The sequence below is a fragment of the Leopardus geoffroyi genome, chromosome B2, assembly GCF_018350155.1.
Source record: "Leopardus geoffroyi isolate Oge1 chromosome B2, O.geoffroyi_Oge1_pat1.0, whole genome shotgun sequence".
Lineage (NCBI taxonomy): Eukaryota > Metazoa > Chordata > Mammalia > Carnivora > Felidae > Leopardus > Leopardus geoffroyi.
Window position 1 is genome coordinate 97899501 of NC_059332.1, and position 16950 is coordinate 97916450.

Here is a 16950-nt window from a genome sequence, read left to right on the forward strand (position 1 = left end):
GGGACTCCCAGTCTCGTACAGTGGAGTAAATGAGGGTGGCAACTGCAGCTTTGAATAGATTTGTAACTCCTCAAGCTCTTTAGTATATGCATTTGCGGTGACTGTTTTACACATTCACTCTTCATGATATTAGGGAAGAGGCAGGGGATTAAATAACTGAAAAGCAGGGGCGCCTGGGTGGCTCACTTGGTTAAGTGTCTGACTTTGGTTCAGGTCATGATCTCACAGTTTGTGAGTTCGAGCCCCGTGTCGGGCTCTGTGCTAACAGCTCAGAGCCTGGAGCCTGCTTCGGATTCTGTGTCTCCTCCTCTCTCTGCCCCTCATGCTCATGCTCTGTCTTTCAATAAGATATAAATGTTAAAAAAATTTTTTTAAACAGCTGAAAAACAAAACCAAAGAGTATACTTTGCAATCAGTAAAGATCTTCAACATTGTTTTGCTACATCATTCAGTTTTTACTCTTTTGTCATAATATATTTTGTTTCCCTTTTGGAAAATACAGAAAAATCTGTAAAATAAAGAAGATCATAAAATATTATAAAATATAGACTTCTAAGTCTGTCACTATCTATAACAATTGTTAGCATATTTACGTATTTAGTCTTTTTCCTACATATATATTTTGAGCAAAATAGGTACCTTAGTATAATTATAATTTTGAAGTATGATTTTTTTCACTTAGCTTTTTATCATAAGCATGTTTTCATATCATAAAATATGTTTCATAAACATTATTATTTGTTGGCAATATGTTCCATTATGTCAACATGCCATAATTTATTGAGCCTTTCCTCTGTTGTTTTATTTTTTATTTATTTATTTATTTATTTATTTATTTATTTATTTATTTTTTTTTCCCAACGTTTTATTTTATTTTTGGGACAGAGAGAGACAGAGCATAAACGGGGGAGGGGCAGAGAGAGAGGGAGACACAAAATCGGAAACAGGCTCCAGGCTCTGAGCCATCAGCCCAGAGCCTGACGCGGGGCTCGAACTCACGGACCGTGAGATCGTGACCTGGCTGAAGTCGGACGCTTAACCGACTGCGCCACCCAGGCGCCCCTGTTGTTTTATTTTAAAGTTGCTTTTAGTTCACATAGTTATAAATAATCCTTTATATAGCCTTTGTTTGGATTTCTGGTCACTTCCTGTAGATTGATTTCTAGAAACAGAATGATCGGGTCAAGTCGATGACTTCTTTTAGGGCTCTTAATACAATCCAACAAAATATTTTTGGAGCATCTGAACTAATTTACTCTCTTAGCAGCAATGGATGTCTCATTACCTACTTGCCAGCATTGAGTAGTATAATTTATTTTTCTTTGCAAAATTGCTATATGAAAAATGATATATCATTCTTATTTTGTCTTTCTTTGGTTACTAGTGAGCTTGACTATATTTTTCATTTGTTTATTAGCCGCTTCGACTTTGCTTTTAGTTCAGGAATTATGTATTCGTATCCTGTGTCCATTTTTCTGTTGGAATGCTCTTATAATTTTAGTTTCATTGCAGTCAGTCCTTATCTCTCTCAGTTGCCTTTTTCATGCCAGCTTGTTTTCTCTCTGTGACTTTCTGTTTTTATTTGATTGGTCCATGTCTTCTGGTATTCTATTGGGATGCCACATAATTTTCTAGCTTTTTTTCCTTCTAGCTCTTGTATACAGTTAATCACCAAGTTTTATTTTTAGACATGAGTTCTGTGCTACACCATAAAAATGCCATAATTGATTAAGAAAAATAAATGAACATAAAACAAATGACAGTGTGTGTCTTTACATATCCTCATCAATTATATAAGACCAATCTTGCTACAAAAGCTAGACATACTTTTCTACGTGTGCTGGACTTGCTAAGGACTTTTAAAATATGGGCTTTTCCTTCTAAACCTCTCTGTAGCAAGTATAGTGTTTCAGTTAGCTATTGCTACATAACAAATCACCCCCAAAATTCAGTAGCTTAAAAAAAATAAGCCTTTATTATTGCTCTCTAATCTACAGGCTTAGCTGGAAAGTTCTTTTAATATATTTTGGATTCACTTCTGCATCTGCAGTCAGCTTTGCTGATCTTGGTTGGGTTCTCTCATCTACTATGGGCAGGTGGGGCAGCAGGCTGGAGGCTGGCCTCAGCTGCTTTCTCATCTTAGATAGTTGGCTCTTCTTCTTATGTTCTCTCCTTCTTCGGGAGTCCAGCCCAGCTGTTGCAACAGAATGAGCAGAAGTGTGCAAAGCCTCTTGAGACCTAAGCTCAGAACTGGAAAATTGTGACTTTCGCCTCATTCTGTTGGTTGTGGTAAATACAAGTCTGGCCCAGATTGAGGAGTTGGGCAGACAGATGATAAGACATGGAAGAGATGGAAAGTCACAATCTAAAGAGTGTAGACAAGGAGGCAAGAATAATTGGAACCATTATCATAATTAGACTACCCCACAAAGGCATTCTTTATTTCTCCAAAAATGTATTACATGGGTTTAAACTGAAAATTTTTTCAGAGAATTTTTAAGTTGCACTTGAATGCCCCAAGCATATTTAAATACCGAATACTAGGGGAAGTAAGGGTGAGTAGTCCTGTGGCAGCATACCATTTGGAGGGTGCACAGGGCTAGATGAGATAATTTGTCAGCATCTATATGTGTTTCGATGAAAGTGTTTACTAAATTTCTGTTATATAATCAGAAGAAAAATAAACTTACAGACATATTTAAAATGCATCAAATATTAAATTTGAACAAAACTTTAACATCTTTTCAAATTTGTAATGAGAAAAGTTGCCTCCATTAACATAACTTTTTAAAAATCAGCTTTGGGGGTGCCTGGGTGGCTCAGTCAGTTAAGCATCCGACTTCAGCTCAGGTCATGATCTCACAGTCCGAGAGTTTGAGCCCCACATCGGGCTCTGTGCTGATAGCTTGGAGCCTGGAGCCTGCTTCAGAGTCTGTGTCTCCCTCTCTCTCTGCCCCTCCCCCTCTCATGCTCTGTCTCTCTCTGTCTCAAAAATAAATAAAAACATTAAAAAATTTTTAAAAATAAATAAAAATCAGCTTTGATTTGAAATGGATAAGTGCAGTTCCTGATTAAAAAATTTTAATGATAATCTGAAGAAAACTTGAAGAGAAATTTTTGATAATTACCATCTTGTGTGAAGAAGAATCCTTATCCACCTAGGAAATGTGAGAAAGTCTTCCACTTCCAATAATGGTGGACTCTGTCAGTAATTTGCACTGATCCTGTCATTAGGATGATGAAGGAAGATGGATGAAATAAGAATTAGGATAAGCTAGCTGCTGAAACAAACAACTCCAAATCTCAGAGGCTGAACAAATGAACGTGTATCTCTTGCTCATATCACCATCCAGTGTAAGTTGGCCAGGACACTGCTCCATGTGGTCCTTCATGGAACCAGACTTTGTCCCTATTGTGCTTCTACCCCTCCTTCGAGTCCTCAGAGCTCTCTGTTCAGCATGCAGGTAAGTCAAGGCAGTGAGGATCCTGTGGGCCAGATCTAGAAGCCATGCAGATCACTTTCCTTTACATTCCAGTGGCCTTAACCTGATCACACGGCCACACCTAAGTGCAAGAGAGTCTGGAGAATAGTGTCTAGCTGGGTGCCCAGGAAGATGAGGAAAACATGGATAGTGGTGAGTGCTAGAAATCTTTAAAAAAAAAATGAGCTGAGTTGAACTGAGCTTACTTTTGGCAGCCTCACTGGATCAGCAGGACAAAAGTCAGAGTTTAGGATCAGCTCAGGATGGGGACCTAGTAAACTACCCCCACTTTGGATGGAACCTTGAAGGACTGAATGGTAGGAATAAGTGTGAACTAGAAGTCAACTAGCTCTCTCGTGGACTTCGGTCAAATTCAGTGAGCCAAGTGACTCAGAATACTTCAAGCCTCGAACTTGGCTTTATTTCTATGAGTGTTTTTTTTTTTCCCAGGATATATGAAGATACACAAAGCAAACATATGAGGAGACAAGACACTGTGGGTGTAAACAAGAACAAGAACAAATGATAAAATTAGGAACTCCAGATATTGGAATTATGAGTCTCTATTTTAAACAACTAACCTTACATACTCAAAGAGATTTTTTTTAATAGGCTTGGAAATTTAAGTGTAGGGATCTAGAGACTATAAAAAGGTACATCGGCTTTGGAAAGAACCAATAGAAATTCTAGACCTATAAAGTACAATAACCAAAACAACTCAATGGATGAGTTTAAGAGCAAATAAACCAGAGCTAAAGAGAAATATAGTGGACTAGAATATGGGTCAGAGGAAGTTTAGCTTAGGTTCTCTTAGAGTACCAGAAGGAGAAAAATGATGGAGCATGGAGCAGAGGCAATATACATGTACAGATGGACTAGATGTTGTCTGACATTTGTGGAGAAAAGGAATACAGCACACTCATCATCAAGCTTGCATGGAGAAAATTTGCTCAAATTAAAACATGACATAAACGGAAATATATCAATCTGGGCTGTGACAAAATGGATTTTGACATCACTAGGCCTTTGACCAGGGAACTCTGGCGCTTGGCCGCAAAAGCTAAACGTGAACTATTGGGAGATGCTACCATTCACCTCATCCCCTCTGTCTGGTTTTCCTAGTGTGAAGAACATAACTATATAACTAAAGTCAAATTTCACCCCAAATATGAAATCCCTTATCCTTTTGTCAGACTGTACAGGAGAAAATATATGTTCAGCCTTATGTTTTATTTTCTTTTTAAATGTCCCTGAAAAAATAATACTTCCATGATGAAGAAAACCTTGGGGGAAAAAATGTCCATGAAAAAACTGATATTATGATCTCACACATATGAGATAGGGTATAAGATTCCAATTATAAAAAATGACCCCCCACCAGAAATACTATTTTTGTTATTTAAAAGTAACACAGTTCATGGGGCAGGGATGGGGGGGAGATCAAAAAGGTATAACAAAATTAATCTTTGATTCCACCACCCAAAGATAACCACTGTTAACATTTTGATCTATCTTTCTAGACTTTTCCTACATACATACTAAGATATACAACAAAGGCTTGCCTTGGGAATGGGGAATTTGGGCCAACTGAGAAAGAATAGGAGTTTTTTTGTAGGTGGTTCAATTATTTTGGAGACAAATGGGTATAAAAGAAAGAATAAGTCTGCTCCTTGGGCTGTGTTGTGTTTTATTCACACATTCATTTGCTAATTCATTCAGTAAGTATTAAGCACTTCCTATGTGCCATGGTGCCATGTGCCGGGGGTAGGCGCTCTTCATTCTGTGGGCCTGGCGCCTTCCCCCACCTGTAGTGCTAATGGTATTACCAAAAAAGTGGGAGGGGGCTGGCCTGAGATGTGCTATTTTTGTCATCTGTAAATACGACTTCATGGAGCGCTAATGTGCCTGGCTGACAGAGACCGCAGCTTTTACCTCCTGAGTGCAAAGGCAGAAGCAAACTGGAGTCAGCCGAACTATTCACTTGTCTGGGCTCCCTGGCCTCATGAGCTCAGGAAAAGGTTATTTGATAGTTACTAGAAGAGTGGCTACTATTCATTAAATATCTGTTGTATGCCACATAGGTACTGTGCAGATACCATTTCATTTGCTTTTCATGTGACCTCTTAAAATTAATTTAAAATTATATGAATTAATAAAATAAATGCTTTTCACATGACCACTTTAATAACTAACATTTATTGAGCACTTACTATGTGACGGCCACTGTTAGAAGATTTTACACGCAGTCAGTACAGCGAAGCTTCAGGACAAACCTGTGAGACATGTCCTGCTATGATCCCCAGTTTACAGATGAGGAGATGGAAGTTCAGAGACACTTGCTCAAGGTCGCATGACTGGATGTGACCAACGATTCCAAAGTATAAAGTATGTTTTTGCCCACAACTTTAACTTATTTTATTAATGAAAAATCGCATTTCTGAGTAATAAAAAAACAAACAAACCCATCGCTCACCAAAATCAATTCTGAGAGTTTATCACTTCTTGGATACTTCAACATTGAATCTAGTATAAGAAAACACTCTTTACTAAAGATTTCATATTTTAGATTAATATTAATCTAATGTTGGAGCTGATTTCCTTGGTTAATGATGTCTTCCTTCAGTTAATACATTTCATTCTTAGGTTTTATTTATTTATTTACTTACTTATTATTATTTTATGTTTATTTATTTATTTTTTGAGAGAGAAATTGAGACAGAGACAGAGAATCCCAAGTAGGCCCTGCACTGTCAGCACAGAGCCCCACGCAGGGCTTGAACTCAGGAACCATGAGATCATGACCTGAACCGAAATCCAGAGTCGGGTGCTTAATTGACGGAGTCACCCAGGCGCCCTTCTTCTTATATATACATTATATATATATGCATACACACACACACACACACACCCCACACACACATATATGTGTGTGGGGTGTGTGTGTGTGTGTGTGTGTGTGTGTGTGTGTGTGTGTGTGTATATATATATATATATATTTTTTTTTTTTTTTTTTAGTGTTTATTTTTTTTATTTTTGAGAAAGAATGTGCGAGCGGGGGAGGGGCAGAGAGAGAGGAAGACACAGAATCTGAAGCAGGGTCCAGGTTCTGAGGTGACAGCATAGAACCTGATGCAGGGCTCAAACTCACAGACTGAACTCATGGACCAGAAGTCAGAGGCTTAACTGAACTGAGCCACCCAGGTGCCCCTCTTTTTATGCTTTTAAAGAAAAAATTATATTGTTACCTCTCTGCAGCCTAAATTGGGATTTCTTTGGCAATGAATAACCTTTACTAGTTTTAATGTTTTTTGCCGTGGTGGTGGTGGTGGTGGTAAAATAATATATAATATAAAATTTGCCTTTTTTTTTTTTTTGGCCATTTAACCATTTTTAAGAGTGAAGTTCAGTGGCATTAAGTCCATTCGCGCTGTTGTGCAGCCCCCACCACGGTTCATCTCTAGAACACTTTCATATTCCCAGACTGAAACTCAGTATCCATTAAACAGTCACTCCCCAGTGCCCACTGTTTTTTTTTTTTTAACCATTGTTTTAAACTGTATAAAGCTTAATTTTCTTTACATGAATGAGCACGTAATTTTTTAGGGATATGATATTTGCTAATATAATGGCAAATGTAGAACCTACTGACAAAGGTATATAATTTGTAAAAATAGCTGAGTGGGCAAAATTCTGATTTTCAGTTGCCCTAGGCACTCCAGTGCACTTCTGATGATGATTTTCCTTGGGCATGTAGTTATACTGATAGAAATCACATCCGTGCATAAAGAACGAGTTTAATTATACATAACTACATACCTAAGATGAGGTTTTACATTTTTTTACATATACTTTCTGATTTACAAAAGATGAGACACTAAATTCTCACTGATCTTAAAAAAGTGTGTGTCACCCTGAGAGCGAGTGTCCTATTGTATGAGTTACACGCTGTATCTTGCCTTCCCTCTCCCCCTTTAGGGAATTGTTTTCCTTCTAGGGGATTCCACAGGCTCATTTGGTCCCTGCTGTGACTCTGAGGACTGGCAAATGCACAAAGACTGATATAGGGGTTTGGATATGGTGGATGGGGGAGCAACGCTAACTGGTCCTATTTAGAATGACACTTTACATCCTCAACTCGTCTGTATTGAGCCTAATCATTTGAGCTCAAGATAATAAAAATAAAAAGCAGCCAAAGTGATTTGAGTGCTAATGTATGCCCTAGGCACTGTGGTAAATGCTTTGCCTGTATTATTTTGTGTCAGCTTCACAATCCTGTGAGATAGGAATCAAACTCCCATTTATAGATGGGAAAACTAAAGGAAGAGAGGGTGCCTTGGTGGCTCAGTCAGATCATCTGACTCTTGACCACAGCTCAGGTCATGATTTCACGGGTTTGTGAGATCAGGCCCTGCACTGGGCTCTGCGCTTACAGCATGAAGGAGTTCTTGAGATTCTCTCTCTCCCTCTCTCTCTGTCCCTCCCCGCTTGCTTACTCTTACTCTCTCTCTCTCTCTCTCTCTCTCTCTCAAAATAAACATTAAAAAAAACTAAAGGAAGAGAAAGATTAGGTAGCTTGCCAAAGGTGCGCGCTTAATAAGTAACAGAGTATTCACTCCTGGTTCATAACAACAGGCTTGACAGCAGGGTTCCCTTGAAGACAGCCAAGGTTAAACAAACAAACCAACAACCCCACAGTAGAGTCCCTATATGGCCGAGTGAGTTGGGGAGCCTCAGCTAAGGCCAGGCACTGGGTCTGGAGGTAAAGGCTGTCCAGCCAGGGAGGGAACCCCCTGCTGGAACCCAGGCAAGGGTCCCCTCTTCCAGCCCCATTTGGTACCTGGTTGGTGAGAGGAGATGTGGAGAAGGGACATCTCTAAGCAGATTTCCAAAGGAGCCAGGACATTCTTTGTGCTTCTTTGTGCCCTGTCTCCAGTCTTGTGCGCTTTTGCTCAGGGTCTGATAATTGCTGCATGCTTTTTTTTTTTTTTTAAGTTTATTCATTTATTTTTGAGAAAGCAAGAGAATGCATGAGTGGGGGAAGAGAGAGAGAGAGAGAGAGAGAGAGAGAGAGAGAATCTCACACATTGTCAGTGCGGAACCTGACTCAAGGCTCGATCTAATGAACTGTGAGATCATGACCTGAGCGGAAGTCAGACGCTCAACCAGCTGAGCCACCCAGGCGCCCCAACTGCTTCATCCTTCTTAGAAGCTGCTCTCGGGGCGCCTGGGTGGCACAGTCGGTTGAGCGTCCGACTTCAGCCAGGTCACGATCTCGCGGTCTGTGAGTTCGAGCCCCGCGTCAGGCTCTGGGCTGATGGCTCAGAGCCTGGAGCCTGTTTCCGATTCTGTGTCTCCCTCTCTCTCTGCCCCTCCCCCGTTCATGCTCTGTCTCTCTCTGTCCCAAAAATAAATAAACGTTGAAAAAAAAAATTAAAAAAAAATAAAAATAAAAAAAAAAGAAGCTGCTCTCGCTTGAGGGAACCACTTCCCCAGAGCTTCACTCTCTGATTTACTCTCACCTCCCCACACTTCCGTGAGAGGTCTACTTTCCTGAGTGACTGGATTCAGCTGGTTGCCGGGAGAGTATAGGCTTAAATAGATGGGCTCTGTAGTGGAAATGACTGTCTCTCCTTGTCACAAGTCCCTAATTCTCCCAGGAACATAGTCATACCTACATTTCTGGAAGAAGTTTTGATGCAAATAACTCAAGGAAGGGAGAGGTTTTTGGACAGGGTGGAGTGTTGGTGGATTCTGCCCGAAACTGAGAGGCTTCACAGCCTGTGTCCCAGAATGTGTTTGCAGATAGTTTTCACGATTTTCATGAGCTAAATTCATGTTTCAGGAAGAAGTGCCTTACGTTATAGGTGAAGCCTTTGTGAATAATTTTGTGAGCCTTGAGTGTTGGACCCTCCTCACATCAAGAGGGAACATGTTGCTCCAACTTATGCTCAAGGTCTCTGTCTGCTTCTGGTCAGGAAACCCTCTAGTATCTCCTATAGAAGCTGGCAGTGTTCACTATCTTGCTCTTGAACACTTGTACTTGAAATTCAATGGAAGATTTTTTCTGATGATTTTTTTATTATTATTTTAATGTTTAATTATTTTTGAGAGAGAGAGACAGAGCATGAGCCGGGGAGAGGCAGAGAGAGAGGGAGACACAGAATCCGAAGCAGGCTCCAGGCTCCGAGCTGTCAGCACAGAGCCCGACGCGGGGCTGGAACTCGCAAGCTGTGAGATCATGACCTGAGCTAAAGTTGGATGCTTAACTGACTGAGCCACCCAGAGGCCCCATTTTCTGATGATTTCATACTGAAGCATAGTCTGTATGTCAAAATGGTGACATCAGAGGTGGCTTGCCATTGTAAGATAGCGCCATTTAGTGGTAGTGACAGTTTGCGGTTGAGCCATAAGAAGGATTTGTTGGGACACGTTTACAGTTATGTCATAGAAATAAAAAAAGTGAAGGCTGAGTTTAAGACAGGGACCTACAACCTAACAACTGAGGCAGCTCAAGATACTCTTTCACTCGTCACCACACTCTGTCCTCTCTCCTGCCCCTTTCCTCCATCGCTATTACAGTTTTGGTAGACACTGCTCTTTACCTGCTGTGAAAACTGCTCCATTTGGTCAGGTTACCCCAAACCACCCCCTAGATCCGACCACGACCAGAAAAGGAGGTGTTTTCAAATTAAGGCAGGGCAACCAGAATTGGCTTTAGGTTTCTAGTCTTTACTTCATTTTAATTACAGCCACTTGGAGCCAGTGACTATCTGGAACTGTCAAAGAATTTCGATACGGTATTTTTACGGAACATTCCACAATTTACGCTGGCCAAGAGGACGCAAGCTCGAAGATTCATAACTCTTATTGATAACTTCTATGATTTCAAGGTAAGGATGTAGTGCATTTTCTCAAGACTGAACATTTTGAACTGTGGAGCCAGCTTGCCTGGGCTGGAATCCTGGTTTATTCTCTGTGCCTCAGTGTCCTCCTCTGCAAATTGGGGATAATAGGATTTGCCTCAGAGGATTGTTGTTGTTGAGGGCAAAATAAGCTAATCCTGGGGCGCCTGGGTGGCTCAGTCGGTTAAGCGGTCGACTTCGGCTCAGGTCACGATCTCGCACTCTGTGAGTTCGAGCCCCGCGTCGGGCTCTGTGCTGACAGCTCAGAGCCTGGAGCCTGTTTCAGATTCTGTGTCTCCCTCTCTCTCTGACCCTCCCCCGTTCATGCTCTGTCTCTCCCTGTCTCAAAAATAAATAAACGTTAAAAAAAAAAAAAATTAAAAAAAAAAAAAAAAGCTAATCCCTGAAGAACACTTAAAACGTTGTTTTGGTTGTTTTGAGGATTAAATGAGCATGTAAGGCAACTCGAATATCATGTGGCATTTGAGGGCAGGAGGAAAGTACCAGAATCCACTAGGAGGGAGAGGTGAGATTTTAATGTTTCATTAATTCATTCATTCAGCAACCTTTTTCATGCTAAGCAGTGCTAAATGCTAGAAATTCAATGACAGGCGAAGCCAGGTCTAGTGCCTGCCTTCATAGAGCTTATAGTCTAGTGTCAGAGAAACATTAATCAGACATCCAGAGCTAAATGTGAAGTCACCACTGAGGACTGATCTCTTGGAAGGAGAGAGAGGAGTATGGTGCTCTGAGGGTCTGGGGGAGAGAAGGCTGATCTTTGGAGGTGGGGGGTGGGGGTGGACACAGGGAAGGCCTGCTGTGGACCGCCTACATCAGAATCCTCTGGGCTACCGAAGGCCCACATTCCAGAGCCCACCCTGTCCCCAGCCCAGCAAATGAGCCCTAATCCCAGGGCTGTTCATCTGCAGATTCACAAGCTCCTTCACCGCTCCTTACAAATGCTGGAGAAGCGATGGCTAAACTCCAGTGCAGGTTGAAAAGGGGTCACCAGAGGGCATGTTTGCAGCTTGCAGCCTGTGGTAGGCCTGAGCACAAAGGGCAACCAGCCTGGCTCAGGCACGGTGCCGAGAGGACTTGGCCACAGTGGGTCACCTCAAAATGTGCCACACACTCCAATGGGGCCAGCATACACATGCTCAGCTAGACAGGAGAGGAAGGAAGCTAGGGGATCAAGTCCGGTCTCTTGTCTCCTGCATCACTTATCCAGACACCCTGCTCTGAAATAATCATGTGGGGTCCAGCATGAAGGGAGTGAGCCTGGAGATGGCCCTCTGTTTTTAGAGGGCAATGCTTCAAGAAGAAAGTGGCAGAGGGGCATTAGTAGGTGGTTCTTAGAGTAAGAGGATTGATAAACTCTTACTTGTTCATGTTTCAGCTAGGAATAACTTAAGGAAAACATATGCCTCTCCCCCTGTCCTATCTCACCCCCCATTGTTTCACTTCTTAATTAATGGGAAAGAAGATTTCTGTGGCAATATGATGGAATACCAGAACCACTCTCCTAACGTTTGCTTTAACTATATATCACACATGTAGGGCTGATATTCTTTTTTTAGAGAATCATTGAAATTCTCTTATTTCAGAAGTTGGGAGCGCTAAACAGACATTATTCTAGAATGTATTCATGGAAATTTGTGAAATCAGAGTATTCCTGTCTCAATGATGAAAGAAGTGTCATTTGTGATTAAAAAGAATTTGTAAGAGGAGGTAGGAGACCGTCTGGAGATGGAAAAACTAGTCTCAATGTCAATACATTATTTTAAAGTATTGGTATCGTTGTTTAAATAATGATTTTTTAAAGGATAGTTGTGAATCCTGAAAACAAATTCAGGACTTGTTAAGCATCAAGAAGAGTATGTATTATCTTTAAATTTGTGGACATGGAGTTTGTACAGATAGAAAAGCTGTTTCCAATATATGATCACATATGCACACTCAAACACTTACGTAATCAAAAAATATTAATGCCAAGCTTAGTCTTTTTGAAGAATGTCTTAATGTAGGATGCTGATATAAATGTAGGTTCTAGAAATTCAGGGTGTAATTAGAGTAGCAATGCATTGAACTTAGCAGTCACCTCTGCAAGAAGCATCTTTGATGTACACAGAGACGGGCTCCAACCAGCCAGGTGTAAATGTCAACATCAAGGTGTAACGGAAAGACCACTGGACTTCAGATTGGGAGACCTGAGCTGGCATCACGAAAATCTTTGCTTCCTACTTTACAGGATATTACAAGCTGTAAGGAAATATTTAGAAACGTACTATGCAGTTTAAAAATACCACTTTAAAGAAACACAAACTATTAGGAAGAATACAGACGTTCTAAAAGCGAACATCTAAACTCCCTGTAATGACAAACACAATTTTATCTCATGAGAGATTTGCTCTTACTTTCGAGTTGTGACATGTAAGGAGTCATACCATTTCCTCATTCTCCTCTCTTTCAGGTGCGCATAATTTGTTCTGCATCGACTCCTATATCAAGCTTATTTTTGCATCAACATCATGACAGTGAGTTGGAGCATAGCAGAATACTGATGGATGACTTGGGGCTGAGCCAGGTAGGCAATATTAACATAATCTCTTTTTATTATAAAACAGCCTAATTGTTTTGGGTTTTATACGTGGCTACGTTTTGAAGAAGGAATGCGATACGTATTTAACTATTGACTTGCTGCTTTCTTCTAAAGCCATTATAGCAGACTTTCTCTCAATGTCACTAAAGTAGAGAATAAAATCTTAGGGTGGAAGGAATCTTCATGATCATTTTTTGCATATAACGAAAATGAAGACCAGAGAAGGGGACCAGTGGTCCTGTGATCATCCTGCTGACTAATGGTGGGCAGGCCAGAAGCTGGACACCAGGGCACCTGTGTCTGGTGCTGGGCTCATTCTGCTACACCATGCTGCCTTTTTCTTTTTTTTTTTTTTTTTTAATTTTTTTCCATGTTTTTATTTTTTGTTTTTGAGACAGAGAGAGACAGAGCATGAGCAGGGGAGGGGCAGAGAGAGAGCAAGACACAGAATCCCAAGCAGACTCCAGGCTCCGAGCTGTCAGCACAGAGCCCGACATGGGGCTCGAACCCACGGACCGTGAGATCATGACCTGAGCCGAAGTCAGACGCCCAACTGACTGAGCCACCCAGGCGCCCCACCGTGCTGCCTTTTGTAGATATTCTTCGTGTCTACTGGACTTGTAGAGTGCAAGATACAGTATCCAAGCACGCAGGCTGACTATTCCAGGACCGTAGAGTGCCTGGCAAGACCCTTGGTTTAAAAAGAAGTCCATCTTTCATCTCCCAACACCTATTCCATAAACATGCTATAGAGAACCAGCCAGTGCTGGCTCAGTCCTCCTGGAGCTTGGGGTCTGGTGATTCACCCCAGGCCAACCTAAAGTGATTTTACATTTCCTTATTCTGTATGAACATTACAGGGGATATTTCTCAACAGTTGAAATAGTAGTCAGAATTTTAAAGCTATCCATAAACAATAATCTCCAGAAGGAGGGGAGCCCATTCTTCCAACCCCAGAGTTGAAAGACCATCTGGAGTGAGGAAACATTTCCTTATTGACCCAAGTAGAAATTATGCAATCTTAGGAGTTTGGGGAAATGAGGCCTATAATTCATTAAAAGGTGAACTTCTGGGGCACCTGGGTGGCTCAGTCAGTTAAGTGTCTGACTTTGGCTCAGGTCATGATCTCACGTTTGTGAGTTTGAGCCCCATGTCAGGGTTTGCGCTGACAGCTCAGAGCCTGGATCCTGCTTCGAATTCTGTGTCTCCCTCTCTCTTTGCCCCTCCCCTGCTCACGCTTTGTGTCTCTTTTTTTCTAAAAAATAAATAAACATTAAAAAATTAAAAAAAAAAAAAAAGAAAAAGGTGAACTTTCAGGGCACTTGGGTGGCTCAGTCAGTTAAGTGTCTGACTTTTGCTCAGGTCATGATCTCACGGTTCGTGAATTTGAGCCCCACATTGGGCTCTGTGCTGACAGCTCAGAGCCTGGAGCCTGCTTTGGATTCTGTGTCTCCATCTTTCTCTGCCCTCGCCCACTCATGCTGTCTCTCTCAAAAAATAAATAAACATTAAGAAAATAAAATTAAAAAATAAATTTTGAATATTTTTTTTAAAAGTGAACTTTCAAAATATGACTGCTTAAACCTATGTGTAAAAATAAATAGCTACTTATAAATCTATATGCTAAGAACTTTGAAAATGGTGGTTTCTTTAAGAACGATACGTGTATCCAAATAATATCTTTTACTGTTTGAAAAAATACACTGGAGGGGCTATATCATCTCAGTTTCTAAAGTTTTTTAAATCATTGGCGCTTCAGTTTTTCTCCCTAGGATCAGGGTTCACATGTAGGGTAAAGTAAGCTCAACATGTGGGGCCAATAATCTATGAAGGAATGAGGGCTTTGGGCCACAGGGTCATGCAGTTTTGCAGTAGGTCAGCCAGGAATAGGTGGACTAAGGAGTCGAGAAGTTTTCTCTGAAGAAATGTGGTAGAAACCCCTAAGGAAAGAGACACAATTTCTCTTTCTCACTTACTGGCCACAAGCCCATGTTGCTATCACCAGTCCCAGGCTGTTTGCTGCCCTCACTGAGGGATCCCCGACTTAACCGTGGTTGGTGGGATCACAAAATGTCCCAGCAGCTCAAGACCAAAGGGCAGCTCTGCCTTCCCAAAGTAGGCTTCCAGGCCACTCTCTAGGCCCACAGGGGACCTCTGTGTCAGCCCATTAGGAAAAGGTTCTGCAGGAGTTTATCCTCAGGGCCTCTGGTTGGGAATGTGGCCCTGCCTGTGACGCTTCAGAGGGACGTGTCAGCCTCTTCCAAACTTGCCAGAACTGCTGTGTTTTGGGCATTACTTCCTTCTGGTGTGCACTTTTGGAGAAAGAATTCTTTTCTGTCTGACGTGTCCTTTCTTCAGATTCTGCAGAAAACTTTCATCATGCAAAAACTTTCTTCATGCAAAAATGTTCATATTTGGATTTGGGGGCATTGTTTCAGCTTTAATTATTCTTCTTATGTTTTCCCTATCATTTTCTCCCTGGTAATTTGTTCTGTCCGTTGATTATTGGCTTAAATTAGTGGATTCTCTAGTATCCAGAGAGATTATTATATATGAAAAGAGGTTATTATATATGAAAAAAAAGTGTATGAAACATTTTAAAATCTAAACCAAAAGTAAACCTAAAAAGTTGTTTTAACCCTGTACTTAGTTTTGTAAATCTTTATTTGTGGTAGTTTTAATTGGTGCTGGGTTGTTTCCTTTGTTTTGTTTTGTTTTGTGTTTTGGTAACCAGGACTCAGCAGAAGGACTCTCCATGTTTACCGGAGAAGAGGAAATCTTTGCGTTTCAGCGCACGATTTCCCGGCTCACGGAAATGCAGACTGAGCAGTACTGGAATGAAGGGGACAGAGGCAAGAAGTAACCGTGACTTTTTCATGAATAAAACTCAGGACAGATGATCACGGCGGGGAGAACTCTTCATTATGGAACTTGAAGGAATCGTTTTCTCATCGTTAATTATGCACTTTGTCCTCTGGACCATTTTTATCTAAAATTTCCCTCAGAGATGTAGTAGTGGATTCGTAAGTCAAAGCCATTTTTGTAGGTTTACTTTTTGCCTATTTATTTGGCTTTATTTCTGCACCACAAAATTAAAATCATCACTGCTGAAGATTAATGTAGGACCAGACCTTTTGGTTTCGTATTAAGCCACTCGAATGATCCTTGAACACACACACACACACACACACACACACACACACACACACACACACGGTTAAATGCGGTGTCATTATGGAAATCTCCGAGCTTTGACTGCATAGTAGCCTCATGATACAAACGCATCTTTTATGAGAGGGGAGAAAAACCCCTATATTTCAATTCAAAGCCAAGAAACTTTCTGATCTTATTATAAACTAAAGAGAATAACATTTTAGAATATGGGCTTATATGTGTGATTTTGGGGGGCCAAGAATGACACTAAATCTCCCAGGCTTTCAGGATTCCTCACAACCAAGGGTATGTTTTTTTACCTGCTATCAAGCTTGGCAGAGGCAGGACCAGATCTTCAGTGGACATGAAGTTGCCCGAAAAAAATTGAGGATGACACCATAGAATAAGGAGCGAGGGTGTCAAATTCTAACCCGCAGGCAGATCCCCCAAGTCTGACTGCCAGTAGAGGAACAGATGCCAGGAATAGGGGCCAGCGAGAGGGTGTCAGGAGGGGACAGAGTCCTGGGCACACAAAGTAGCAGAGTAGATTCCAGCTCATCTGACGCCAGCAGGACCCCAGTGGACGGGAGGCTCTGCCCAGCGCTCGGACGCCTTTGCTCTGGCTGCCAAATGCCACTCCCCACTCTCGCCTCTGCTTCTGTGGTGAGATGGACTTAACCGTAAATGGGAAGGAACACTGATGAACCTGCTTAAATAAAATCTGACTTGTCCTTCATCGAGGTCTTTCCTTCCTTCATTCAAGTACAACCTGACTTTGCTATTATCCCAGAAGGGATCTTAGTTGAGGCTGTTA

At 41.3% G+C, this 16950-nt stretch overlaps 1 protein-coding gene across 2 annotated transcripts in view; it reads left to right on the forward strand.

The window, feature by feature from the left end:
• AFG1L (AFG1 like ATPase) overlaps nucleotides 1–16872 on the forward strand; it is a 197409-nt gene extending 180537 nt beyond the window's left edge. Inside the window, exons 12-14 of one of the 2 annotated variants that reach the window (XM_045499207.1) lie at nucleotides 10232–10372; nucleotides 12855–12968; nucleotides 15718–16872. In XM_045499207.1, coding sequence (XP_045355163.1) covers nucleotides 10232–10372; nucleotides 12855–12968; nucleotides 15718–15846 — 384 coding nt within the window. In that variant the 3' untranslated portion in view covers nucleotides 15847–16872. Of the gene's footprint in view, nucleotides 1–10231; nucleotides 10373–12854; nucleotides 12969–15717 lie in introns of those variants that run through there. The other variant, XM_045499208.1, reaches the window with a different exon arrangement.
• Nucleotides 16873–16950: the final 78 nt, after the last annotated feature.